The sequence below is a fragment of the Nymphaea colorata genome, chromosome 7 (genome assembly GCF_008831285.2).
Source record: "Nymphaea colorata isolate Beijing-Zhang1983 chromosome 7, ASM883128v2, whole genome shotgun sequence".
Classification (NCBI taxonomy): domain Eukaryota; kingdom Viridiplantae; phylum Streptophyta; class Magnoliopsida; order Nymphaeales; family Nymphaeaceae; genus Nymphaea; species Nymphaea colorata.
In genome coordinates this window covers 15,524,854-15,551,139 of record NC_045144.1, presented here as the reverse complement: position 1 = coordinate 15,551,139, position 26,286 = coordinate 15,524,854, and the positions used below count along the sequence as shown (strand labels likewise).

Here is a 26,286-nt window from a genome sequence, read left to right as displayed (position 1 = left end):
AAGCTAAGAAAGTACAAAATAAGCAGGAGATGGTCGGTTCTTCGGATGTCATAACATGCAACGACATCCACAGCCCATAGTCGACCCATCTATAGACTAGTATTATCGTGATTAGCCTAACGACAGGGCGAATGATTTCGACTGTATTTCACTGGATCACAAGTAGTTAAGCTTCAACGACAACGCCCAAAACAGATTATCTACCACTGTAGAAGTAGAACTATTATCTTTTGAAGGGGATAAAAAAAATGGACTTCAGATGTGAACTTGTCTTATTGGAAGTAAAAAAAAATAAAGGCAGTCCCATTTCACCACAAATTAGTGTCATTTCTTAACAACATTACGTCCACAAAAATGTAGAATTACAAGGTCCAGCATAGAAAACATTTAAACTACTCAGATAATTTTTTCGACACACTAAATTCTAACAAAATCCGTCTTAATCTACCACCACACCCGCCATCACCTTCCCGAATAGCTGACCTGTTCGTAAAATGATAAATCAGCATCACTAACTAGCAAATCATTACACAAAGCCATTGGCAGGAAAAAAAAAACTAGTAAAATAGAAGACATAAAAACTTAAAACAGGGGAAAACGGCATGGCTTAAAAGCAAGACGTGTGTGTCTATGCGCAAGTTTAGTAAAAACTTATTTTCGACCAATATTAAATCACAGACAAACCACATACATGAGAAACATAACATCCTCATTAAGTCCAACTAATTAAACAGCCAAGGGATCTCATGTCTAAGTGATTGAACACATATATCAGGCAACCCCAAAGACAGATTGAACAGAAATTCTCACAAAATGCACGTATAAATGCCAAGGTTTCAAGATATATTTCATGATTAATTTCACCAGGATTTTTTCACCAATGCAGAGGTCCTTAGACATCCCCTAAAGGAGAGCTTTGGATAACTGGATTTCTTTTTATCGGGTTTCATTTCTACCAGCATGTAGTCTCCAATGCACTCTTTCTCTGTTTTTTAAGCTAAAAAGGATGTACACCAAGTAAGATTAAATAACTGAATCTGTTGCTGCAGTGTAAAGCAACAATTACTTTAACTTGAATTAAAAGTTATGTTCTTCATCCAACAAGCCCTTCTGATTGACTGGTCAACAAAACGGTTTCTGTCACCACGCTAGAACCTAAAAGGTCGAGGATGTATCATGACACCTACTACCAAAAACCATTGCTTTTTGTATAGTCAGACCATCATTTATATGACGCCCAATAATGCAACCAAAGAAAGACGAGAAGGCCTGGGTGAAACCCCCTCTCTGGCATTCAAGTGCGTGCTAAAAAAGCACTACAGATGCTCCATAACATAAGGATGTGATCAACGAGCAGTGGATAACTCCTGCCTGAGTTATCCTTGCGCTACAAGGAGATGAGAATGCAGATAATTTTATTAATTATGCACAACCTTTTTGGACTAAAATGCAGTTGAAACAATCACACTTGTTATTTTTGCATCTGTATATTCTGATAAAGGAACAGAGATAGTACAAGCAGCACTTTTCAAAAAAAAAATTAGGTGCAAGTGCAGCAAGAATATATTTATATCTATCTAAGTCACACAGAGTCACAGACACTGCTATTTAGCAGCCGCACCCAAGTGGACACAACTCTGGTGCAGGTAAGAACACGAATGCAGCCTAGATTTGCACCCAATGAAGGTCAACAAGAATTGGGTGCAGTTAGCCGCACCCGACCAGTTCTGCCCATTTTGGACACACCACACTCGCATCAAACGTGAGTCGAGTGTAGTCAAACCATGTCAAGCTTATTTTCGTCATTTTTTGATATTTATATTTTTAAAATTTTTAAGCAAAAAGAATGGGTTAGGAAACAATAGCCCTCTTTCTCTCCTCCCTGTGTGTCCCTCTTTCTCTCCTTCCCAGTGTGTCCCCTCTTTCTTCCTGGCAGAGATTGAAGATTTTGGACTACTGAAATCTTCGAGTAGGTCAAACGACGCCAGAGGCAACGTGCAACCGTTCTCCAAGTAAAACAGGGGTTTCTCAGCCTCATTTCCATGCGGTTTCTCAGCCTTATTTCCATGCAGTTTCTCAGCCTTGTTTCTGGCAGCCTTATTTCGGTAGATGAAAGTGTCTCAGCCGTGTTTCTGGTGGTTACTCAGCCTTATTTCCAGCGGTTTGTCTGTCTGTCATTTCATTTCTGCCATATGCACTTCTCAGCCTTTATTTCATTTTGCTGTTTTTCCATGTTCTGTTTCTGCCGTATCACTGATTCAACCAACAACTCAAGGCCACATGTGCTTCTATTTTTCTGTTTTATGCTTATATCAGTTCATGTTATTAAGTTATTAACTTATATGTACTATTTTTTCTGTTTCTGCCAGTTTATATTTTGAGCTTCACCTAATCACGGGTGCCAAATGCATTGCATCAGGTGGTGTGTTGTGAAAGGCCAAAAGGTTTCTCTATTCAATCCTGGACAGATAAATCCACAAATTCTTTATAAGTCCGCAAATTCTGTATAAGTAGACAAACATATATATACTATATTATATAGTTAACTAACTGTTTAATAGCACTATATTTCTACAGAACAGTTTAGTCCAATGTTATCCGTATCGTACGATACGCCGTATCGTACGATACGTATCGTCCGTATCAACAAAATCAAAACAATACATGTTATACGCACGATACGCGTGCATATCGCACGCGTATCGCCCGTATCGTACAATACAGGCACCGTATCGTACGATATGGGCGATACACCACCGTATCGTACGATACGGGGTAAAAATGAAAAGGGGGCCCAACGGCCCCTTTTTTGCGTCTTTTTTTAAAACCTACGCTCCTCTCTCTCTCTTCTATTGTTTCTAAACACTGCAAGAGACGTGGGAGGGAGAGATTTTCTCCATTTGCATCAAGATTTGCCGGTGAAGAAGCTTTATTTTTTGTTGTGGGGAGTCTCGGGACGGTGGGAAGCTTGGAGAAAGAGGGTTTTTTGATTTCTAACACCAAGAAGGTAAGGAATAACTCATTTTTGCCGTCGAATTCTCTTCAGCTGCTTATTATGTTATTTTGAATGTCTGATTTCTTATTTTGGAATGTGTTGTTCATACTTCATACTTCATAGTTCATACTTCATAATCATATACATGAATGATGAATGTTCCTTTAAATACATTTTTCTTAATTTTTTCTGATTTTTACTTGTTTTTTCGGATTTGTTTTGGAATTTTTATGATTTTTTGGAATTTTTTAAGATTTTTTATTAATTTTAAAAAATTAAAAAATTAATTTTACGATATGTTTAAGATACATTACGATACGGCGTATAGGTCGGCCAGACAGATACGCGATACGCTACGCCAGTGATAACATTGGTTTAGTCATCATAAACAATTGTACTAGGGCTATTTTAGTCAGGTGTGCATCTAAAATAGCCACTTTTGGTCTAGTTCGGCTGACCACAGAGGACTAGCCATGTTCAAGCTGCACCAACACCAACACCAACACCTGACTCATGTCAACACGGGTATGTTAGCTCCTTGGAAGCACCCATGTAACATAGCTATGAAGAAAGTCCTGAAGAAGAAAACTTAGGAGAACGTGGCATACCTAGAGATTCTAGGTGCACTCTACAAGAGGAAAAAACATTATGGTACAATTTGAGCATGGTACAATTTGAGCACTTGTATAGATTTTTTTGCCTGTTAAAAATCATGCCTCCGATCAAGTTTCTTCTCATCATGTCCCTTTAAACATCTTCTGAATTGCAAAATCCAACAAAATGACAATCTTATATCTTAGTTGCATGCGAAGGACTTTCCTTACTTTTTTTTCTTTCTTTATCAATCATCTTTTATATGTGGTTCTTTTTCTTCAACTTTTCTTTTTTCTGCTACTGCTTTTGACATAACCACGTAAAAGGACGACCAGAAGGGCAACCAACAAATAAAAGATTACCAATTTACTATCGGTCTTATCGAGGTGCCATCTGAAACAGCATAGAGCACGCCAACTCAGAAGAATTTCCATCACTGGATGCCGTGGTTCAAACGAATGGAAATCATTTAAAAAAATTGGAACTCTGACGTGGAACGTTTTTTAAACCGTAACCTCAGAAAATGTCTTAGGCATTTGCTTCGAAGTTAGAGAAACGGTTAAACTGATTAAAGAAATGGACCTGAATCAATTCTAAGACATTGAAGCAAGACGTAGAAATCAAGTCTAACATAAAAAAAAATCTCGCCAAATTCAATTTTCAATTTACTCAAACATCATAGTAAAAATATCCGCCTAATTCAATAATCACGAAGCGAAGACCTATCACCATGCACATAGTTGAACACGAACACTACATAAACAAATAAAAAACTTCAAGATCCATATCCTAGACCAAAATTTCCAGATTATTTGACAAGCAAAAAAAAGATGAAAAACTTTCAGAAGCATACATACCTCAAACATATCATCACCCAAATTCATTCACGTATTAGAACACATGATGGCAAATCAAAGAGATAAAAAAAAAAGGAAAGTGTCTTACATACCAAAACGTGAAGAAGCCCCTCAATCAAATAAGCTGAAGCCCATATCCTGAACCACGAAATAAACACAAAATAAATGGTTAGAGTTCAGCTCAAGCAACCGAATGACCCGAAAATGAGAACGGAATGAAAACAAAGTGCGGCATGAAACCATACATCGTCGGACTCTTCCTTCTCCTCGACCTTCTCTTCCTTCTTGGCCTCGGCGGCAGGAGCAGCGGCAGCTGCACCACCGCCAGCAGCGGCAGGGGCCACGGCAATGGCGCCGCCTCCTGAGGGCACTGAGGCGAACTTCTCGCGCCCGGACGCAATAAGCTCGGTGATGTCCTTGCCCTTGACCTCTCTCAAGAGAAACTCTATTCTCTCGTCATCTGCTTCAGCCCCAACTGCAGAAATCATCCCCAAATCCAAAGGAACGGAACACCGTCAAAACATAGATCAAGTAACCCAAATCGAAAAGAAGAACCAGAATCTACTTCCAACGGGAAGAACAAACTAAGTGAGGGGAACCTGAGCCGAGGATATCCTTGATGTCATCGGCGGAAGGATGAGCGTTCCCTCCGAGAAGGGCCAGCAAAAAAGCGGCGACCACCTTCATTTCTGCTTCACGGGGACCGAAAGAGGATCTAAGAGGAGAGAATCCGCAGAGCAGCTGCTCCTCTTCTTCTTGCTTCCGTTGCTCTCTCTCTCTTCTGCGCCTCTGGGGGCTGCTTAAGCGTTAGGGTTTGGGATTTTATGGCGACAGAAGGGTCTAGGGTTTCGAAAAAGATGGACCGGATCATGATAAAGCCGAATTTCGATCCAAAAGTCCACACACTCGGATCTGAAACCTCTTGGATCATATCACAATGCTTAAAGGGATCTCAAATCTCGACGGTTAATTTTTGTGATGGACAGCCATCGTCGTAATGGTCCTTTGCATTAAAATCGGTTGGGTATGATCTGAAAACGAATCGGATCTGGGATTCGATTTGAGACGGCAGAGTATAGGATGAACTCGGATCTAATAACAAAATAATCGAGTGGAATGGTGGAAGCAGATCTTTCAAGTCTAAATCCGAATGATATTATCATAATCCATATCCAATAACCACATTTACATCCCAAGAAACTTTATGATGCTAGATGGGAACTGCGCCATATTGGATCTAACGGGAGAGGAGAGGAAGCGTTCACTTTATATTCAGATTATTTTTCAATTAGAATCTGAACCGATTTCATATTCAAAGGACGATTCAAAATCCAAACTAGATCCAACCTTGAATGTAAGGAATGTACCTCAGATTAATCGAACTCTTTGATGTGGTGCCGGTGAAGGGTGACGGCCGCCGTTGGATGACAGGTTGGGTGGCGGGCCGCCGTTATCCCCATCACCCTTTTATAAAAACTTTTGTTTTTAGGACTGTTTGGCAACAATAACACAATGTTACTATTTCATTCATTTGTTTTTTGTTTTGAGACTTTTTTCTTTAAACACTCATTAAAACATTCCCAACAACTAGGGCACATTCCTGTGGCAATTATAGTAAGTATGTTGTTGTTAAACAACAACTCTAGTGTGCTTAATCCTCAGCAATTCAAGATTGCCCTTTATCAGTTCTTAAATATTTTATGACTTGTTTTTTGCTTTAAATTCATTTTAAATATTTTTCATTTAATTTTTAAATTAAATATTTTATTATTCTCTACAGGTTTATTCTTGTTTTTCCTAAGAGATCTATAGAAAAAAAAAGAAGAAGCTGATTTTGCCTTCTTAACCTAGGTTGCCTTGATTTTTGCAAAAAATGGCCACTAGATCAAACAACTTTACTAAATCAACTGATTTTGCCCTCTTAAAGGAGTAAGAGACTAACCTAACAGTGAGGCGGAGCTAAAAAATTTTTGCTGAGGTATACTCGTACTTCAATTAAAACTTAAATAAGTAAATGTCTATGAAGTACTGATACATAAATAGACAATTTATATCAGCTGGTGTGGTCAACTGGAGCAATCAAAGAAGAAGGAAAAGAGGGTAAGGTTCCCCTTTTCTCACTTTGATTTTCATGGTGTCACGTCTAATTTAACCTCCCTTTTTTGTTAGAATTTTATGAAGATTTTTTAATATAAAAAATCAAGAAATTGTCCTGAGAAATTATAGTTTTAGATCGAAAAAAAGTACACTTAAGGGGAATACAAATTTTTTTTTTTTCTTGGTCTTCAGTTCAGGACCAAGTTTAAGGTAAATATGTATTTCGCAGCCAGGTTGTAGATCTGAAAATTAAAGTAATGAGTTTTAGTTATGTTTCTTAGATATTGTTTGGGGCGTAGACTGAACCAAGCCATAGATCATTTTGACAAGGACCATTTTCTTTTTCGCTAAGCAGACTTGACAATCTCTTATATTTGTTTATTAAAACTAAATATGTTTGCATTGCTCAGTTAATTTCATTTTATAAAGAAGAATATGAAGAAGCTCATTTTTTATAAAGTATTTACTTTTGTCTGTGAGGCAAAGCTATGGTTGTTTTATAAGTTGAATACTTCAGTTAGATCATCTTATTCGGCCATGACATACAAATAGGCAATACATTCAGTAAGCTATGGTTCTAGATAAAGGCCCATGAAAGGGCCCCTACCTTATTAGCAATGAACTGAGTTTAACATTACTTGAAATAATAAGTTTCATGATTTAAGAATGATCTTGCATGGGAAATGTGAGAGAGACAGAAGGAAGAGGGGTGAACAGGCTTTAGATCAAGGTATCAAGCACTTTGCAGAAACAATGCATGCTTGGAATCCCTTGGATCATCTAACACCGATAATCCAATTCATGACGAATAATACGGGTTAAAGCATATATGTGGTGCCAATAAAAATTCCTAATTTAGAACTCCAACCTTCTTCATAACCGTACCCATTCAAAATTCAGGTAAATGTCAACGACTCAACGCATGTTTACCTCAAATTTCAAAACACACACACAGAGGGAGGGGGGGCACACACACACACACACACACACACACACACAGAGAGAGAGAGAGAGAGAGAGAGAGAGAACAACTAATTGACCAATCTCAAAAAGAAAGCAGAAGATGATAACAGAGGGTACAGTGGCATCAGAACTGAATGGATAATCACGGGCTGCTCTAATCATCAAAATTTTCATACCCATTATTTTGTATTCGTCATTGAGGATAAATTATTTTTTTAGATCCTCCAAAAATATACATACAAGAAAGATATTTATGAATAAAAGAATGATAATAAATTTTACAGCAGGAAAAACCTTGACCAATGGTGAATGAGTAGGACTGCCAAATCACTGGCTGAGCACCATACACAGCAAGGAGTAGAATCAGCAAGTGACCTCATTTTTCTGTACAAGTGCTTCCAGAATGAAGGGAGTTAATGCCAAGAAGCCCCAGAAATGTGATGCTTTCTCAGAAACTTAATAAGCAAACCAATCAGTGAAAAATTTAGGCAATTCATGCACGAATTGATGCCCTAGCTCTGGCCAGCGACCTCTCGTACAGTTCTTCGTACTGCTTAGCTGATGGTTCCCAACTAAAGTCTATGCTCATTGCCCTCTTAACAAGCTGAAGCCACTTTTCAGGGCTTCGCTTATAGTAATTGAATGCACGATCTAAAGCATAACTAAGCCCCTATAGAAAAATATGTATCTATCATATGTCAAAATTATTCATAAGATACAAAACTCACAAAGGGGAAGGATGTCTATCAAGAAGATCATTAATTATGTACCTGTTCATCAGCAGTGGTAAAGGTAAAACCATTGCGGAATTGAAGTGGAATTGTCTCATCATCAATATCAAAGACACTGAACATTTAAAAAAAATGAAATCACAATACATAAAAGGGAAAACTACTCCTAATACTCTATAAAAGCAATCTGTTGTTTAAGGCTTTAAGCCTCACTATAAAAAAAAAACAAAAAAAGAGAGAAAATTTCCAATGCCCTAAAAAACTACCTGTCATTCAATCCTCCTGTGCGTCTTGCTATAGGAATAGAACCATATCTCATGGATATCATCTGAAGAAAAATAATGAATTAACGATGACAAAATAGTGTAAGGTTAAGTATCAACATAAGATCATGAAGTTCATCCTTTGACAAAGAAGTTGCAGGTCAAAATCGAGCATTTCAAGGAGACTGTTGTCATTGGCAAGAAAAATATGAAGAGAGTTGGGATATATTAAATAAAAAGAATTCATAATATGAAGAAACTATGTTACCTGAGTTAGACCACAAGGCTCAAAAATTGAAGGGATGACAAACATGTCACATGCAGCATATATGGAATGAGCAAGAACATCATCATACTTAAGTATCAGCCTTACATTCTGGTGGCCATGAAAATGGTTTGCAATATCCTCAAACTCACGCTGCAAAGCACAATGAAAATGAATCAGGAAATAGTCAGTATCAAAGATAACCCACATCCAAAAATTAAAATGAGCCAAAAGATTTTTTGATGAACTTTCTAGCACTTTGACACTGAAGAAAAAACTAGCTTTTCAATCTACAAATAAGTTATGTAAGATTCTAAATAGTGACTTAGAGCAATCAATATGCTCTTTGAGGAGCAGTAATACTAAGAACAACAACGCTCATAAGGCCAATGCATGAACTGAACAAGGTAAAAAAAAAAAATCACAACAAATGCATAAAAGGCTTAACAGAGGGAAGAGATATATGTCAAAATATACAGTTTCTTTTAAGTTGGTCAAAGCCCTTATGTGTCCAACTTATGTTTTAAGGTCTAATTGTTATAACCAGTATAAGTGAAGGACATGATAGTCTGTTACTGTACTTCTAAGTGAGCCTTAAACTAGGGCATCAAGCCCTTTAGTGAGTTACAATATGTGAAGTAGCAACGATGGGAGGCTCAAGCAACTCCAAAGGCTTGGTTAGATAAGTTTAGCAATACAATGTTAGAATTTAATTTCAAATCATGTTTTACAAACACAAAGTTGTTTAAAGTTTATGATACATGGATTATGATAGTACTATTTTACATGGACAACATGTTAGTAATAGGTAGGGAAAGGAAGGGATTAAGAAAATTAAATTCTTTTAGAAACATAGGTTTGAAATGACGGATCATGGTTCATTAACGTATTTTCTAGGAATTAAAGTTGTCTATTCCATCAAACAACAAATATTATCCCAGTCCAAACCGAAACTGACTTCAAATGTTATTGCCAGGCCAAAAAAATTGCAGAAACCCCTAAGATGTTGGAATGATGATGACAATTGAATATAGTGTTCCTATGGATAATCCTACTCCATATAGGCAACTTGTTGGATCACTTACATACTTCAGCATTTCCATATGTGTTACTGTTCATGCGGTTCATATAGTAAACCAATTTCCGCATCCTCATTCCTGGGTTAACATGAGTGCTGTGTTCAGGATCGTCAAATATATCGAAGGATCTCAGTAAAGGAGTACTTTTTTCTCCTTTTTCTTACTTGAATTAATTATTTATAAGGATATTGACTAGGATGAAGACCCCAATAATAAATATTCAAGTAAGTCAGTAACCAATTTTTTTGTTTTTCTAGGAGAATCTCTTGTATCATGGAGATGCAAGAAACAGAAAAAAGGCTTCCTTATCTTCTACTCAACCATAGTACAGAGCAATGGCTATTGAGACAATGGAAATTGTATGGCTTCGAGAACTGCTCAAAAACGAGTATTTTCTTGGAACAACCTACAACATTCTGTCGTGACTAAGATTTTAACCTCTATAGCTAGGAATTATATGTTTCATGGGTGAATAAAACATAGAAAGATGGATTGTTATTTCGTCTGAGAAGAATATTAAAAGAAGATAACTGATGTCCCAAACGAGGCCCTAGAGTTTCCGAATGCCCAGATTTCTTCACCAAGGCATTATGTTTTTCCTCAGTTTAATTTTCTCCTTAACAAACTTTCAGTGATAGAACTATAACTATGAAGCTTTAATATATATATATATAAGTAGGTAGGTAGGGCTGAATAATAATTTTCCTTTCTTCCTTTTTTTAATTTCGATTTTTCCCTTTTGTATTTTTGTTTTTTATGTTTTTTGAACAGCACTAAACTAGCGAAATTAGTGCTGCCAAGTCCTACATATCAAGGAATATTCTCTCTTGTAAATCATCTTTTGTGTCTCGTCTTCATTTAATAAAATTCTGTTTCAGTTTGTGTTATCGTGCACATTATGAATGATTGCATGTGAAGAGGTTCCTTTGAACCTTTAGTGCTTTGAGCTTTGATGCTCATTCGGTCTCCTTTTCAAGTTTTTAGAGTTCACTATCAGGTATTTTCATTTAGCTTTATGTTGTGATTGAATGGTCAGACCTGCATAATGTTACACATTCACCTCAAAAGGGAAAAAAAACTTTATAATTTTCATTTAGATGAACTGTGTTTTGAGATTGTAATTGGCCAAAATTGTGAGCAGTTATAATAGACACTTTCAAATTTTCAAATAGTAAAGTACATCTGTCATCACTAGTGTTATTTCACATTGAATTAGATTTATATGATTAACAGAGGGAATCTGAAGAGAAAAAAAAAAGCACTTCAACTTATACATGTACAAACCAAAGTATCTTACTTGAATATGTGGCACAGGGCTTGAACCTAATAGCAAAAATTGGCCTCCCAACTCTACTGTTCTATAGATTGAATGTCGAATGAGATGGACACCTTTCTGGGGCACAAGCCTCGTAATGCAACCAACCTGTTCGATTGATAGTCAAAGTACACGTGCTTATTATTAAACATTTCCTGTTTAACTGCGAGAAAGTGCAAAACATAAAAACTTGAGGATTTGGCATGAAAGCGAAAAGTTCAACCATAGAAACAAATAATCGCAAAATAAACTGAATTTGGTAAAATAATGAGGGAAACCTTAATAACCTTCTAAATTTCCTCCATATCTTCCAAATTTCCTCCATACCAGTCCAAACAAAAGAATGAAACTCAATCACATTCTTAAAGATAGCCAGGAGCATATCTCTCTATAGATTACTGCTGTTAAATGGACTGAGTGAACATATTTATGTGCTAATGCAAGTAGCTTGCACATAAAATGCTCGATAATCACTTTCTCATTTTTTTATGACACAGAAGCATATGTTATCACTGTTAAATGGACTGAGTCCACAGTTCTATGTTGCGAATGCCTGGTACATAAAGTTTGCACCAGTGACTGTAATTATAGCTTTATTTCCTGCATATCCAGTGTGAGCCAATAAATAGGACAGTTCACAGCAGAGTTTCTCTCGTTATATCCTAGTAAATTCCATGGTTAATCAATACAATATGTCTTCAGAGAGGTAAGTCCTTGTAATAAAATCAAAACTTTACTGTTTACAGAGGCAACTTGTTGCTTACTGATGGATGTGCCTAAGCAAATTCTTCGAGAAGCCTTAGTAATGTTTTCTTTTCCTTCCCTCGTACACAATTGTGTTGTATTGCAAGAAAGCGTTTTGTTATGACAGAGGACTTGTGAACAGAAAAAATACATACATTTGCAATGGGCTATAAGGATATGAGAACCTGGAAAGTTAGAAACACAAGAATCACTATAAGTTGTCTGAACAGACTAGATTGAATTATACACGTTCTCATGCCAAAAGACATTTTTATAAAGTTACTTGCCAGCCTAATGTCCCACTAAAACAATTGCACTCACTGCAAGTAAAATTGTCCAATCTAATCTTTACTAGACAGCTTCCTGTTGCTTTACATTTGCTAGTTTTTGTTTAAAATAACCTATTGGAAACCAAATATAGGGGTCAAATTCTCAAGAATCTGCCAGTTCATGCGCAAAAGAATTCAACTTAAACAGATCAAAAAATGTGTGCTAACTTCTTTTTTCTGAAATTGCATCATATTAACCTGCAAAAAAAAAAGAATCATTTGCTGGACTGATAAAATGTGCTTCCTTCTACGCAACCTGCGCTTGACTTGTTTCACTTTTCTAGCAGAAATATAGAAGAAGCCCATATGATCACAGTAATTAAAACCTATGTATTACTCCAAACAGGGATCTAAACAATATCTGAAGTGTAAAACACATTTTGCATTTTTATTTCCAATAAAAATTGCAATTTTAACATGTATTTGGTAAGCTATGGAAACAAAGTGAGAAGTAAACTACAATTTCTGGCGATAAATCTGGAAAACCCTGTAGCTCCAAAAAATCCCTCAAAAAATGTATCCTATTTTATACGGAGATCTATTAAGGAAGAAAGCTTGAGCATGTAAAAATAGAGAGGAGGATTATACTCCAGCAGATTCAATGTCGATCCAAAGAGTCTTAAGATTCAGAAAAAATAACAAAATCTTTCAAAGCATTACCATAGGCATGCTGGCATCTGCAGAAGAAAGTCCAAGATATTTTCTCAAGGCGTCCTTATTCCCTGCTTTCCCCTGAAGATCATCGGCCGTATACTGAAATCTTATAAGAGTATCAGTAGCTGGGTCCCAAGCATCCGTGTCAATTCCATTTAAAATTCCCAAAAACTTTCTAGAGTGAGTATTTAGTGTATGATGCAAACCATGTCCCCCCTGTTATACAGAAAAAGAGATGATTGGTAACAAATATCCTTGGGACATCAACCAAGAATAATTCAGGCTGCCCATAATGACAGTACTTATCATATTATACAAGCATGAAAAACATGCTGCCTCAAATATGCATACATAGGGCATAATACAATAACCAAAAGAAGTAGCAAATACGACATCAAAAGCACATAGATATGCAAACTAACCAATCTGCTACTTGCAGACAAAAGGTGTAAATTTTTAGCAACCTGCTGCTTGCAAACAAAAGTTATAAACTGAAAACACCAAAGAAAGATAATAAGTTTGCACAGAACAAATCTATTGGCTTCCCAGCCTCCATCTCAAACTAAGGGTGGGCATCGGGCCGGCGTGATGTCCAAAACCCAGGCCCAGGCCGACCCGGTTATAATAATTTTTTTTTGAACATAACATATATTTTAATAATAAAATATATATTATTAATAATAAAAAAAATGTTTTCTAAAAGTTATCGGCTGGATTGGGCCCCCATCGGGCCGATCCGAGCCGGCCCATCGGGTCCAGGCCCGTACCGATCTGGGTACCAGGTACCCACCAATGACCCGGCCCGGCGCCCACCCTTGTCTCAAACTCCAAAGGCTTGAAGAGATAATTCTGTAAGTTTTGAGAGGAAAAATCACACTTATATTCCTATGGAGATATCTCTTTGTCCACCAGCTATTATGAAGTTCTCATGAATTTCTCACAAGTTCGTTTTGTTTTTCAAGGGAAAGTCTCTGGAAGTAAACAATCAGAAAGAAGATGCATTGAAAATGGATAGAGAATTTATGAATTTTCTTGTAATTTTATAAAAAATGTTGACGAACATTAATCTAACAGAAAACATAGAAAATATGCACTGAAAGTTCAGTTGGGGTTTGCACTAGATTGTCTGGTTCCAACTTCCAAGGGAATAAGATTGGTTAGCTGGTCACCAGGTAACGAGGGATGACAGGGAAAATGGGGAAAGTTGAGCTGCTGATGATAAGGTGTTGGGCATGTCCTTAAAAGGTTACTGAGAGAAAGGGACTGGTTCAGTGAGAGAGAAGGGCTTGGTTAGAGAGAGGCACTGCAACATGCACATAAAAAGTGGGTAGGAAGGAGTGTGCAGAGCTCAAGGCAGGGAATAACGATGCCAAATGAAAAATTCAACAATGGAGGCTTGAGGGGAAGGAGGACCATATCGGAAAAGGGTGTGGATGAGTATGACAACCAAGGTGGAATATGGAACATGCACAGGGGGAAAAGGAGGTTCTTCAGGTGATAGCCTTATTAAGAGTCATATAACCATTAAGAGTCATATAACCAATGTGGAATGTGGAAGATGCACAAGGGAAAGAGGAGGAAGGATGCACAGTTCTTCAGGTGATAGCCTTATTAAGAGTCATATAACTAAGGTGGAATATGGAACATGCACAGGGGAAAGAGGAGGAAGGATGGCACGGTTCTTCAGGTGATAGCCTTATTAAGAATCATTATGTTAAGTTATATTGTACCAAGATCAAGACCCAGTCTAAGTCAGAAGTTTTCATGTTTGAAAGATTAGTCTAGTTTTAGCATGAGAATAGGCCCATCACTCAAGGGACTTTTGGTTGTCATAGAAATCATGAGATGGAAAAGATATATCCTCTCTAACAGCAGCATGTTAGCGTATTAACCAGTATATTTTCATCAGTGCTATTTTTGTTTGTGTAAATGTGGTGCACTTTTTCTGGAGAGAGAATATCTATTTTAATACCAGTGCTGCTTTATGCAGATGTCTTGCTATATCAATTAATCAGTTTTTGGTTAATCAAGGGATTAATGTTGCCTTGAGCAGCTCTAACAAGAAATGAGGCCCTTTAGTTGCTTGCAATGGGCCTCACATGCATTGGTTGCAAAAACATCCATCAGCAAGTAAATAATAACACTTTTTAGAAAATGGTTTTAGTGAATGAAAGAGAAAGGGTCCAACAACTTTTGATGATGAGTATTTCACTGCTTACCTCTGCCGTCCGCACCTCTTCAGCATATGTTGGTGACACAGTAGTCACAATGTTTGAGAAGACTATTCCCCCCTGCCATAATAGTGAAAGGTGAAAAAGGAAACAAAAACAGAGAAAATGAACAAAAAAAAAAGGAAAAGGAAACTTCATATTTGGAATGTGAAATTACTAAAAGGATTCACCTTTACAGCATTAACTTTGTGATGTGCAACATTGTCTTGCATCCTGTCATGTCTATTTAATTGAGTAGCATCCAGGCCGCAGGATGTCAATTCTGAGGCAGGTGCGGTCCCTTGATATTCAAAGTTGTGACAGGTGAAACAAATTCTAGCAGAATTAAGTCCTTTAGGTGCATAAAGATCCCAGTAAAGTGGTGCCTAAAAATAAGGAGAATAACAAAGAGAATTAGCAATTGCACGTATAACGGTATAAGCATTCCTTGGTTAAAGTGATTTCAACAATACCGTAAAGACACAAATCCAAGTTTTTTTCTTGACTCTTCAATGGAAAGCCTAGAGAGGAAATCAGTAGCAGCACAACCCATACAAGCGTTTTAAACAGAAAATAATGAAATTTTTGGAGCCTACTATGAATGCTGTCTGCCAGTCATGACAGTGAATTATGTCTGGTTTCTTGCCAGCTCTATAAAGGAACTCCAGAGCTGCACGGCAAAAGAAAGAGAAGCGCCGAAAATCATCATGCTCCCCATAGAACTGTCCCCTCCAGAAGAACTTGGCTGGATGCTGAGGCTCAATAAAGTACACAGGAAGGCCTGAACAAGATTAATAAATCAAATGGTGTCCAATGAAAAAAACATACAAAAACAAAAAAGAAAGATAATAAAATGAAAAATAAGACAGCTTCTTCAACCTTCAATTATCCCAACCCACACTCTATTCTTGAACAACTGGCCATCAAAATATGATTCCACCTCCACATTTAAGGCCTGCAGCAGGGTTGATATAAATTATATCATTCAATGTCTCACATCATTAGCAAGAAAGAAAAAATACATACTAGATCTTAAAATGCTCTTCCTCTGAAATACCTTTAGGTTCTCAATCCTACTATATTGCATGCAATCATATTTTGGCAGAATGATCTCAACAAGGTGCCCTCTCCTTTGCAATGCTTTACCAAGACCAGACACAACATCTCCTAAACCTCCAACCTTCAAATACACAAAAGATTGTTGGTACCAGAAACAATTCAGAGAGGAACTCTTAAATAGAAGTTACAGTTCAAAAAAACACAATCACATAGATAGCTTTTCCAGTTTCTTTTTTTCTACTTTTCTTGTGCAAGTAGCATCAACTAATCACGATCGATGAAACCAATATGAATACAAGATATGTACTCCCACACGTTGATAGATCTATAGTTTAACGCCATTACTTCTCATAGATATAAGGGGATATCTATAAAGTTACCTTACATTTTCTTTAGAGCTTAAAGTTCAACCTTCCACCTTTTGTCTTTTTTTTGTTTCTCTTAGATATAACTGAGATTGTTTTCTGTGATATCCATGTAAGTAAAAAAAAAACTCTTCCACTATGCATGTTGCATGCAAAAGCCTGGGCCCCAAGATAGTTATTTTACCTTTATTGGTTAAGGTTCCATCCCTGTCATTTTGTTAGATTGGCATAGTTCATCAGTGGGAGTAGAGACATGATTGTATATTGTATCTAGGTATTTCAATGCATCCTGAGAAAGATCCAGATGAATTGGTGTGTATTTAAGACTTTCACGGATGATTTGACAAACATGTGGTGTCTCCTCTTGCTGCTATTTACCACACCAATACTCGTACAAGTTGTGATATTATCTGACTTAGACCAATCAATAGTGTAGAAGTATATCAGGCATTTTTGCTCTGCTCCCAAGTCCTTTTTCATTAAGCTGTCTCTGTATCAGTCTGCTGTCCTAGCAGAAGTTTTAAAGCTGACAGTAGATCCAGGTGCACTACAATATTATGCAGCTTTTACTATCTACATGGCTGCAATATTTATGTTCCATCTCTTCTGCGGTCATGAATGAAATGAGCCAATTCTTGCTTGAAAGACTAACTTAAGCTAAAGATCTTAGATTTGGTTTCCAATATGGAAAGAATGAGTTAGTAACTGACTAAGCTATTCCAATGAAACAGAAAAGGCCAAAGGCAAAGAGGAAACTGTCTGTAAGATGACTTGGTGCATGGGTCAATGATTGGGTCACCCCATCATTGTGCTAGGCCCTTCACCTTTACTGCATCAATCTGTATTACCTTGAGAAATAGCATAAAGACTGCCTGTAACTCCTTTCATTCTGGAGCATACACATAGTTCTCAGTCTATGAAGATTCATTATTAATATTAAGTACACCACTTTACACAGGTTTATTTTTAATATCATGCATCTAGTATCATTTTAAATTAAAAAGTAAAAAATCAAAATTACACATTAGGAGAAGCATGGAAGGAGAGAGTACATGGGAAGAACAAGAGAAATATGATACTTAGTAAATGGAACACATAAAAGGGAAACAAGGAAGCATTGAAAAGGATTGTAGTCGATGCAAGGAGAAGCATGTCCACCATTGTGTCTCAAAAGCTAGAAGCACCTCATTTCATAAACAAGGCTCTTCCTTCCATGTTAGGACCTCCACTAATCATGTTTTACACGTGCTAATGGCCTAACACATGTCATAGCCATAACACATGCAAATGAGGTTCTAAATTTCTAACACTTTAACAGTTGAACCCAAGGAAAATGTTGCTAAGTAACATGAAGCAGCTTAAAACAAATATCCTGATTAAAAGTAGTAATTTGTACACAAGAAGTCACAAAAAAAAAGTTGCTTTGTTTTGCTTTTTTTACTAAAATGAAGAATCAAACCACTTCTGCTTAAAATCATTTATAAATTATAACATTCTTAGGCCACCAGTTGGTAAGACCTTTTTCTGATGAATAAGGATTCATCAATAAAAACACTTTCTAGAAGCTACTAAAAGGTGTATTTTTTTGTGCTTCCAGATGCATAATGTGTGAGACTGTGTTCGTGGGTATTTGTCATGTGGTTGATTAAATATCCCCAATCTATATAAATTATAATGATCTATTCCTTAAAGAATCCAAACCCAATAAAATGTCCCTAGCATATATAAAAATCTGTGCCATAATCAATCCAAATCCCATTATATAGTATCAATGCTCTTTAATAGAAAAAGGAAAAAAACACCTGTTATTAAACATCCTTTAAAGAAAATATCACAAAAATGGGCAAAATGAATCAGGTCAGGCTTGAAACTGCCCTATTACCTTGAACTCCTAAGAAATCAAGAGCGGACTGGCTATTCGGGAAAAAGAAACAAATTCTTTCACCTAAAAAATACCAAGCTCTACTTGGAATCATCCAATAGACCTAAGAGATACCTAGAAAAAGACAAATCAGCATTATTTCTAAAAGAAAATAAGCAAATAAAAAGGAGTCACCTTTGCAACAGGGGCCATCTCAGCTGCTATGTGAATAACATGTAGTGCAGGACTTCAACAAAATAAAAAAGTTAGTAAAATCCGTGAAAGTGCCAACGTAAATTCTCCCTATACATGTATTTGTATGCATAAGTGCATTCATAAGGTGAAGCCACTGTACCATGTACGTGCTGATACAAGTTTGAGAAAAGCAGTTACAGCTTCATCCTCCTGCTTGTCCTTGCAGGACATAAACACATCTCGAATCCGTGCATCTCTCTTCCAAGCCATCTCCCTCAATAATTTAGCATCATCGTTGGATATTTTCTTCTCAAGTAACCAGCCATCAAGGCAAAGCAACAAATGACTCCAAAACTCCCAAGGCATATCATCGACAGGCTCATCTTGCTTTTTTCTATCACTTTCCTCTTTTATTCTTTCAAGAGTATTATGGAATTCATTTACTGATTCCCTGTACAAACTAACTTGAGATTGGATTTCCTTATCAGACATTAGAAGGTGTTCCTCCAATATCTTGACTTGCTGTTCCAAAAGTTTATTATATTGCTGAGACTGTTCTAATGATAACTTAAATGATTTTGCTTCTTCTATAGAAGTTTCTAGTCTGTCAAGTTGCTTTGAAAGCTCCTGATTTTGTTCTAGAATGTTAATTGTCTGCGCAGCTTGTCTAGATGCACTTCCGACCAATGCTTGCAAATGTTCCACCTTCCCTGAAAGAGATTTGCATTCATACTTTAAATTTGTAATCTCTCTCACATTTTCTTGAACAGCTGCAAGTTCCAGTTCTAATTCTTCTAGAGCTATTCCTGAAGACCTCTCTTCCTCCGTTTTCAGCATTCTTTCATGGGTTTCTCGAACATTAGCAAGTGTTGACTTCAATACTTCTAAATCAGACTTTAGTGACACATTTTCTTCCTTTACAACTTTTAGTTCCTCAATAAAAGAAGAAAAACTAGATGGATCAATGACAGGAATATCATTATTTGAGGCAGTCTGCTGGATTTCACATAATCCTTCTCCAGTGTCTTTCACAAGATCCTTATCAGAAATTTCGTTTTTCAGTTTCTGAAGCTGATCTTCAAGCAATTCAGCATTTATCTTTTCTTGAGCTGCAACTTTAAGCCGAGCATCTGTTTCTGCCAACCTTGTCTCCAGCATATTAATTTCTCTTTGTAATGTTTCCTTCTCCTTAAGAATATTATCAACATCTTCTAGTGCTCGAAGTCGTGCTTGATTGAGAAGTAAAACATCTAGTAGCATATAAAAAATAATGTATTCAAAGACAATAATTTCAACAATAAGAAGAATTCAAACCAAACAAATAGAAAATGAAAAGGAAAACATGACGAATGAAATAATATGAGTGCTTACTTTTTTCAGCATCTCTTATCATGTCTAGCAACTCCCCAAGTTGTATATCTTTAAGCCGTTCCTTGTCAACATCATTGTTGGCCTGCCAGTTAAACCACGACCTTTGGACAAGTTAGACATATATAAATGACTGCAAACCGTAACTTGCTTCAATTCCCTAAATTTTAGGCAATCCACGAAAAAATGTTATCATAGTTTAACCACTAATCTAGAATCAATCTAGCATTTTCTTCATCCAGGTTGGAGAATATAAAGTGATTTTTTTTGGGTTGGATGTTGTGATTGTGGAGCCACCTAACTGATCCATGTATTGTTGCACATACTTGCACATCCAGCACTGAGTAGCTTAGCAGATCACAGTATGTGTGCTTGCTTGCTCTTTCTCATTGCAAGAGGAGGAAATAATTGTTAAACATGACCATATACACATTTTTGCTACATTGAAGTTGAAGTAAACGTCCAAAGGCTCATAGAAATCTCTCATTATTCTCTACCTCAGTCCTGCTGTTACAGACAGGAGAGAATTATGATATTTCCTGTTAGTAAAAGATATTACCTTTGTTCTACCTATGTAGAATGGGAAATGTTTCTCACACAGCAAAAAGTATTTGCTACCAAGCCAAAAAGTGGACTCGAAATTGAAGTTAGCTTGGCATCTTGCTCAGCAGGTGGGTTTCTCAGCGCGGGTGTGCTAGTGCTTTTTTCATGTGCCTGACTTTTCGTGACTGTATATGTTCCATGTGCTGAGCTAGTTACAGTGATTAGAGTATCCTGGGCTAATAGAAAACCTTAAAGATAACAAGAATCAAACATTTTCCCCCCTCATCTCCAACCACATAATCCAGTTATGAGAAACAGCAAAAGATGGCTGGAACTAAAAAGGAGCTTTATAAAAGTATGCAGTTATTTGGTTGTCCCCTTAAATTTCTTAATCTAAATAAATAAAGCAGAAATATCAAGTCAAATTTCTTAACTCTGAGACAGTATGACTAAAGAAATTTTATGTAAATCTGAGATAGTGTAATTAGTAAATGGTAAACGAAACCATTTGAAAATAATATATATATATAATGCCAAATCCAATAAAGGGAAGAAAACAAGTGGCAAAACCCATAGAGGATAAATTAACCTCCGTTTTATGGAAGTATACTTCCAAATGCAGGTAACTTATAGATGCTAGAAACTCTATTCCATTAAAATAAGACAACTGTCTCCATATTTGATTTGGATAATAACTAAATCACAAAAGTAACTTGCTTTGACTTTGATAAAGATGCATTTTTAACTAAAGAAGAGTATGAACTATGATGTACAGTTAACTAACTGGGCCAAAGATAAAGACATTGGCTGCCATGCAATCTTCTAAATGGCGGTAAGAATGTTTTCGAAACAGACACCCCTAATTCAGTAAACAGGTGTTGTATCTATTTAACCTCTGCCATAATAGCAACCAGAGAAGATTATTCCACTTTAGTGTTCAATTTAGCAATTGTTTTTTGCTTCATGAAACTCCAAGATACTAATCTTAATCCAATGAAGTTATAACAGCAGGAAATTGACCTCCTCTAGTCAAGAGCACCTGCCCAGTGCCCAATATCAATCTGCATAAGCAATAATTGTCATGTGTATTTATTCCAAGCCAATTCTTTGTATACAGGAAACCATCTTCAATGATGCCTTTCAAATAGCTACAGATTATTTTTTATTGTGTTTACATATCCTATCCATGGTTCATGCATAAATTGTGTATCCAGTTGTGCCTTAATCTCATCCATTAAAACGTACACACCAAAAAAGGGCAATAATGACCTTCAGGATGAAATAGAAATTACACTATTCACAACAAACCATGTACAGATGGAACACTTCTATAATTCTATTGGGTGCGAATCCGGATTTGATGTGCCTCGCTAGATAGATGGCTTGAACTTAAGATGTTAATGCTAATATATGGTGTGATAAGTTCATCTTGTTTAATTTAGCATGCTAACACTTGCATGCAGATGACTATTTTAATTGTCTTGTCTGTTCTTTTTTTTTTTTTGTCCTGAAAAGTTCTTATTCATAGCATACCACATCTGTATGGCCTTATATGCCTCAGTCTTGCTTCTACTTCCGTATCATATATAATCTGAGATTCTGCTTTCCAATTTTGGTCATAAAATGAGCTTCAACCATTTTCATAACTCATGTTTAGGCATATGCTGAATTTTTCTTTCAGAGTTTTCCATTAATTTTCCAAACCAGGACCTACATCACATTGCTGATCTTTATAATCAATACTATGTTGAGCTGTTGATTGATACAGAGAAACTGAACCATCAGTATTATAAGTGAGTAACATTATGCATGTATCCCAGCAAATAAACACCTCATTTTCAAGAGACACCACTGATTAAGATGCAGTACGTTGTAGCAAACAGTTCAGGGTTACCAAACTATACCGTATTTTCTGCAGCTTCTGCCACAAGAGTGAAATCATAGGAGCTAACATCTCCTCTGGCTTCTGTTCCAAGAGTTGAGCCATCTGACCCTGCTTCTTGGTGCTGTTCAAAAGCATCAATTATAACCTCAGAATAATGTGTAGCATCAGTGTCTGGATCAGTATAGCTTGGAACATCAGTCACCGGATAAGTATAGTTTGCATTTGCAGTCACAGGATCACTACATTCTGCAGATTCAAAGGCAGGCTCAGCCACAACATCTACTGGAGAAAATTGTGTTGCAGCATCAGTTATAGCCTCAGAATATTGTGTAGCATCAGTGACTGGATCAGTACAGCTTCGATTATCAGTCACAGGATCAGTATAGTTTGCATTTTCAGTAACAGGATCATTATAGTTTGCATTTTCAGCCACTGGATTACTACGTTGTACAGATTCTAGGGGAGGATCAGCCAAAAAATTTACTGGAGCAGTTTGTGTTGCATTGTTGTCATAATCAATAAGCAATGACCTTTCACCAAGCACAGGATGACCCAGGAATTGGGCTGGAGTTTGCATTGCATCAGGGACAGTAATGCTTGTGGTACCAGTCGCAGGATCACTATAGTTTACATTATCAGTCACAGGATCACTACACTGTGCAGATTCTAGGGCAGGTTTAGCAGTTTGAGTTGCATTGCTGTCATAATCAATAAGTGACCTTTCATCAAGCACAGGATGATCCAAGAACCGGATTGGAGTTTCTATTGCATCAGGAGCACTGGCGCTGGCAGTATCAATCACAGGATCAGTACAGTTTGCCGTATCAGTCACAAGATCACTACATTGTGCAGATTCTGTAGCAGGATCAGCCACAAAATCTACTGGGGCAGTTGTTGCCTTGCTGCCATAATCATTAGGCAGCGACCTATCATCAAGCACAGGATGACCCAAGAACTGGATTGCAGTTCCCCTTGCATCAGGGACACCGATTGAATAATCTGAATTGACTTCAAGCACAGGATGATCCAAGAATTGGACAGAAGTTTCTTTGACATCAGGTGAACCAATTGAACCATCGGAACTGTGTACTGTATCCTTTGCAATTTGTTCTGTTCCAGAATCAACATGAGTAGATTTTTCAGCAGAATCATCCATTCTAGCTCGCGCATCAACTTCATTTTCTATGTTCTCGATACGAACAAATGATGAATTGTCATCACTAAGTGGCTGACGATTCAAAGGAATTTTCCTGGCTTGATGCCTCCTGTATGGTGGACTGTAGAACATCAAAGACAAAGTGAATGAGCCACAGATAAGTTTAGCGAGAAAAATTACAGACTCCATGAACAGTATCACATAATAAATGAAAAAATAAAAGTAAAACAGAGGAGTGGAACATGAGGAAACTTTCTCTTATTGACATGGTACATTTCTGGTGGTCTCTTAGTCCTGCACTGGCCAGACCAGGAGAACAGAAGAACCTTTTGGACAAAATAAAAAGAGAGGGCATTGTTCTCTCATTCAGACATACCTGTTTCAAACATCTCAGTAACGCCATTCTTGAGATTTATGTCGAAGCAGTAGTGGAGCCACATATAGGCTGGTGTGGGCAGTTGCCCACACCAGCCCCTCAATTTTCTTTTATTTTTACATCAAGGTCTTCAAATATTTATTTTGTTATACTCCAGGCATGAAGACTGTGAATCAGTGCCCCTCCAGAAAATTTTTCTGGCTCCGTCACAGACTCACAATCTTGAAGCATGCAGTCTTGTGAGATTTTCCTCATATACACATCATGCATACGTCAATGCATGTGCTGATGTATATGGAAACTGCCCCGTTGGATTTGGATAAAAAAAAAAACACTCTTTCCATTCTCTGAGCTGGACAAATATACAGTATTGCACTTTGACACATCCTTCTACTGATACAGAAACTTTCATGGTTCTACTTTTTGAACAAGTTCATACACGAATACATTTTGTTCCTTGATGAAAGATAGTTCTGTGCTATCTAGATGTACTTTAAGAGGATAGGCATCTTGCTAGGCAGCATATAATTGCTGATTGCTTTTGCCTGTTCAGACCAAGATAAGACCTCCAGTTGGATACTAGTGTGGCTCGGTGGCTCAGAGCTAGAGGCATAGGGACAGGTGAGTAAAGGATCACAAACCTACACAAAATTTTGCAATAAGGATTCAAAGGATTGGCTGCCATCATAACCGGTATTTCTAAATAAACACACACAAATACATCTCTAAAATTCAGTTTCTGTTTCTCTAATCCATCAATTTTTTCCACTTCTCATTTTTATGCCAAGCCATTCGTTGCTTCACATAATAACTTCAGACAATTGTATCTTATCAGTGAAAAAGTCCTCAGAATTATATCCTAACAAATAAAACCATATTACAGGAAAGAAGAAATGACGGTACCATGATATGATTAAAATGGCCTAGGCCATGTGACTATAAAATTGTACGTAGGATATGCAAGTCAATTGGGCCAAGAACAAAGGAAAATCCTACAAGTATGTATCCAAATGATCCAACAGATCAAGATACCAATCGCAAGATTTCATCATACAGACCTTTCAAGCTGGACCATAGAAAAACAAAAAATTACAACAAGGCGATTGCGTGATTATTACCAATCCAATTAAATGTTCTTTGTTTGCATATTATAACAAGAAATAAACTGCTTCATGTGTTTTTTTATGCATGAGCAGCAGAATCATACGAGTTGCACGGCTTCATTTGGACCCCAAAAGCAAACTCAACAATACCTTACCATGCACGAAAGAAAAATAAACAATTCCCAAAGTTACCTACAAAAATTTCTCATGGACAAAAAATTACTAATTGCCCAAGTCAATTTGTGATCTCCACGCACCATGAAACCGAAATAATCCAGATATTGCATTAAGGAGCACAAACCAGAGATCCAAACTATCGAAATATCCTAAACAACTGGCAGAATTCAAGTACTCTGTCTAAGGATCAAGAGAAACACCATCCTCCGACTCCACAAACATTTGAACACAAGAAAACACCAACTGCTCATAACAAAGATCTGATGCCAACACAAGATAGTGACACCAATTATCACGACAAACAAATGATGCCAACACAAGATAGCACCAATCCTCAGAACAAAGAACCAATGCCAACACAAAATAGTAAGAGGGATGAGAGAGAGAGAACCCGGAATTCTTCGGACGAGAGCGGGCTTTGCAGGAGGTGGGTACTCGAACCAGGCGAAGGCGCGGCGAGGAAGGAAAATGATCAATTGGGGAATTGGAGCTCCACCTGATTCCGGCACCTAGAATGGAAGACGAAAGTCTTACCACCACCATCGACATTTTCTGTACGTGCTGCCTTCGCGCTTACCGTCTCCTCCACAGCAAATTCTTCATTCGTATAAACTTCTTCTTCAAGAAGCACAACCGAAAAGCAACCGACTGATGGAGAGAGGATGAAAGCTCACGAAATCATTCTTTGCTTGGGCGCTCTGCTCATCTCCACCCGCTTTCCGTCTCCACCACCGAATCCTTTCTTCCTGGTTTTCCCTTTAGCGTTTCTTTATCGTGTGCTACTGAAAATGAAACTCCAGCCTACGCGGGACTAGGCTCTTGCCTGCTCCATGAGACGATGACGATCTACGGACCGGATTCGACCGTATCCATGATCCAAACATGCAAACACTAATTCTGCTTTAATCCATGAAAAGTGAAAACAGGTTTCCCTTCCAAAATGATCATCTTCATTACAGCTTTCTAATGGATCCACATTCAAATTCTATTTTAAGACGGACACATCTTATGTTTTTACATTCTTTTCTCTTTGATTTTTAAGTTGAAAAATATAGTTTGATCAATTGATAAATGGTTCTGACTCTAACACATAAAATTTCAT

At 37.1% G+C, this 26,286-nt stretch overlaps 2 protein-coding genes across 3 annotated transcripts; both read right to left on the bottom strand.

The window, feature by feature from the left end:
• Positions 1 to 282: 282 nt before the first annotated feature.
• Positions 283 to 5,254, bottom strand: LOC116257479 (60S acidic ribosomal protein P2-1-like). Its single transcript, XM_031634265.2, has 4 exons — positions 5,046 to 5,254; positions 4,692 to 4,921; positions 4,539 to 4,584; positions 283 to 483 (listed from the first exon to the last, which is right to left on the bottom strand). Exons 1-3 carry the CDS (start codon positions 5,131 to 5,133, stop codon positions 4,558 to 4,560), a joined length of 345 nt encoding a protein of 114 aa, XP_031490125.1. The 5' UTR covers positions 5,134 to 5,254; the 3' UTR covers positions 283 to 483; positions 4,539 to 4,557.
• Positions 5,255 to 7,653: 2,399 nt separating this feature from the next.
• On the bottom strand, positions 7,654 to 25,993 carry LOC116257561 (probable starch synthase 4, chloroplastic/amyloplastic). Of its 2 annotated transcripts, XM_031634430.2 has the most exons (16): positions 25,576 to 25,991; positions 22,392 to 23,649; positions 19,948 to 20,029; positions 18,737 to 19,826; positions 18,577 to 18,628; positions 16,154 to 16,276; positions 15,976 to 16,051; positions 15,693 to 15,877; positions 15,288 to 15,482; positions 15,106 to 15,177; positions 12,893 to 13,102; positions 11,142 to 11,267; positions 8,769 to 8,918; positions 8,504 to 8,565; positions 8,277 to 8,352; positions 7,654 to 8,176 (listed from the first exon to the last, which is right to left on the bottom strand). In XM_031634430.2, exons 1-16 carry the CDS (start codon positions 25,731 to 25,733, stop codon positions 8,000 to 8,002), a joined length of 4,092 nt encoding a protein of 1,363 aa, XP_031490290.1. In that variant the 5' UTR covers positions 25,734 to 25,991; the 3' UTR covers positions 7,654 to 7,999. The 2 variants fall into 2 exon arrangements, 1 of the variants encoding a protein (XP_031490290.1); XR_004173432.2 differs by lacking the exons at positions 7,654 to 8,176; positions 8,277 to 8,352; positions 8,504 to 8,565 and having other exon boundaries at positions 8,779 to 8,918; positions 11,142 to 11,322; positions 25,576 to 25,993.
• Between the last annotated feature and the right edge of the window lie 293 nt (positions 25,994 to 26,286).

Excerpts from the sequence above, each read along its gene's own strand:
- LOC116257561 (XM_031634430.2), bottom strand. The coding sequence starts at position 25,733 with ATGTCGATGGTGGTGGTAAGACTTTCGTCTTCCATTCTAGGTGCCGGA. Across the intron at positions 16,277-18,576 it reads AGATGGCCCCTGTTGCAAAG|GTTGGAGGTTTAGGAGATGT; the intron begins GTGACTCCTTTT and ends GTGTATTTGAAG. Across the intron at positions 11,268-12,892 it reads CAGATGCCAGCATGCCTATG|GTTGGTTGCATTACGAGGCT; the intron begins GTAATGCTTTGA and ends TCAATCGAACAG.
- LOC116257479 (XM_031634265.2), bottom strand. The coding sequence starts at position 5,133 with ATGAAGGTGGTCGCCGCTTTTTTGCTGGCCCTTCTCGGAGGGAACGCT. Across the intron at positions 4,922-5,045 it reads CAAGGATATCCTCGGCTCAG|TTGGGGCTGAAGCAGATGAC; the intron begins GTTCCCCTCACT and ends TGATTTCTGCAG. Across the intron at positions 4,585-4,691 it reads AGAAGGAAGAGTCCGACGAT|GATATGGGCTTCAGCTTATT; the intron begins GTATGGTTTCAT and ends TTCGTGGTTCAG.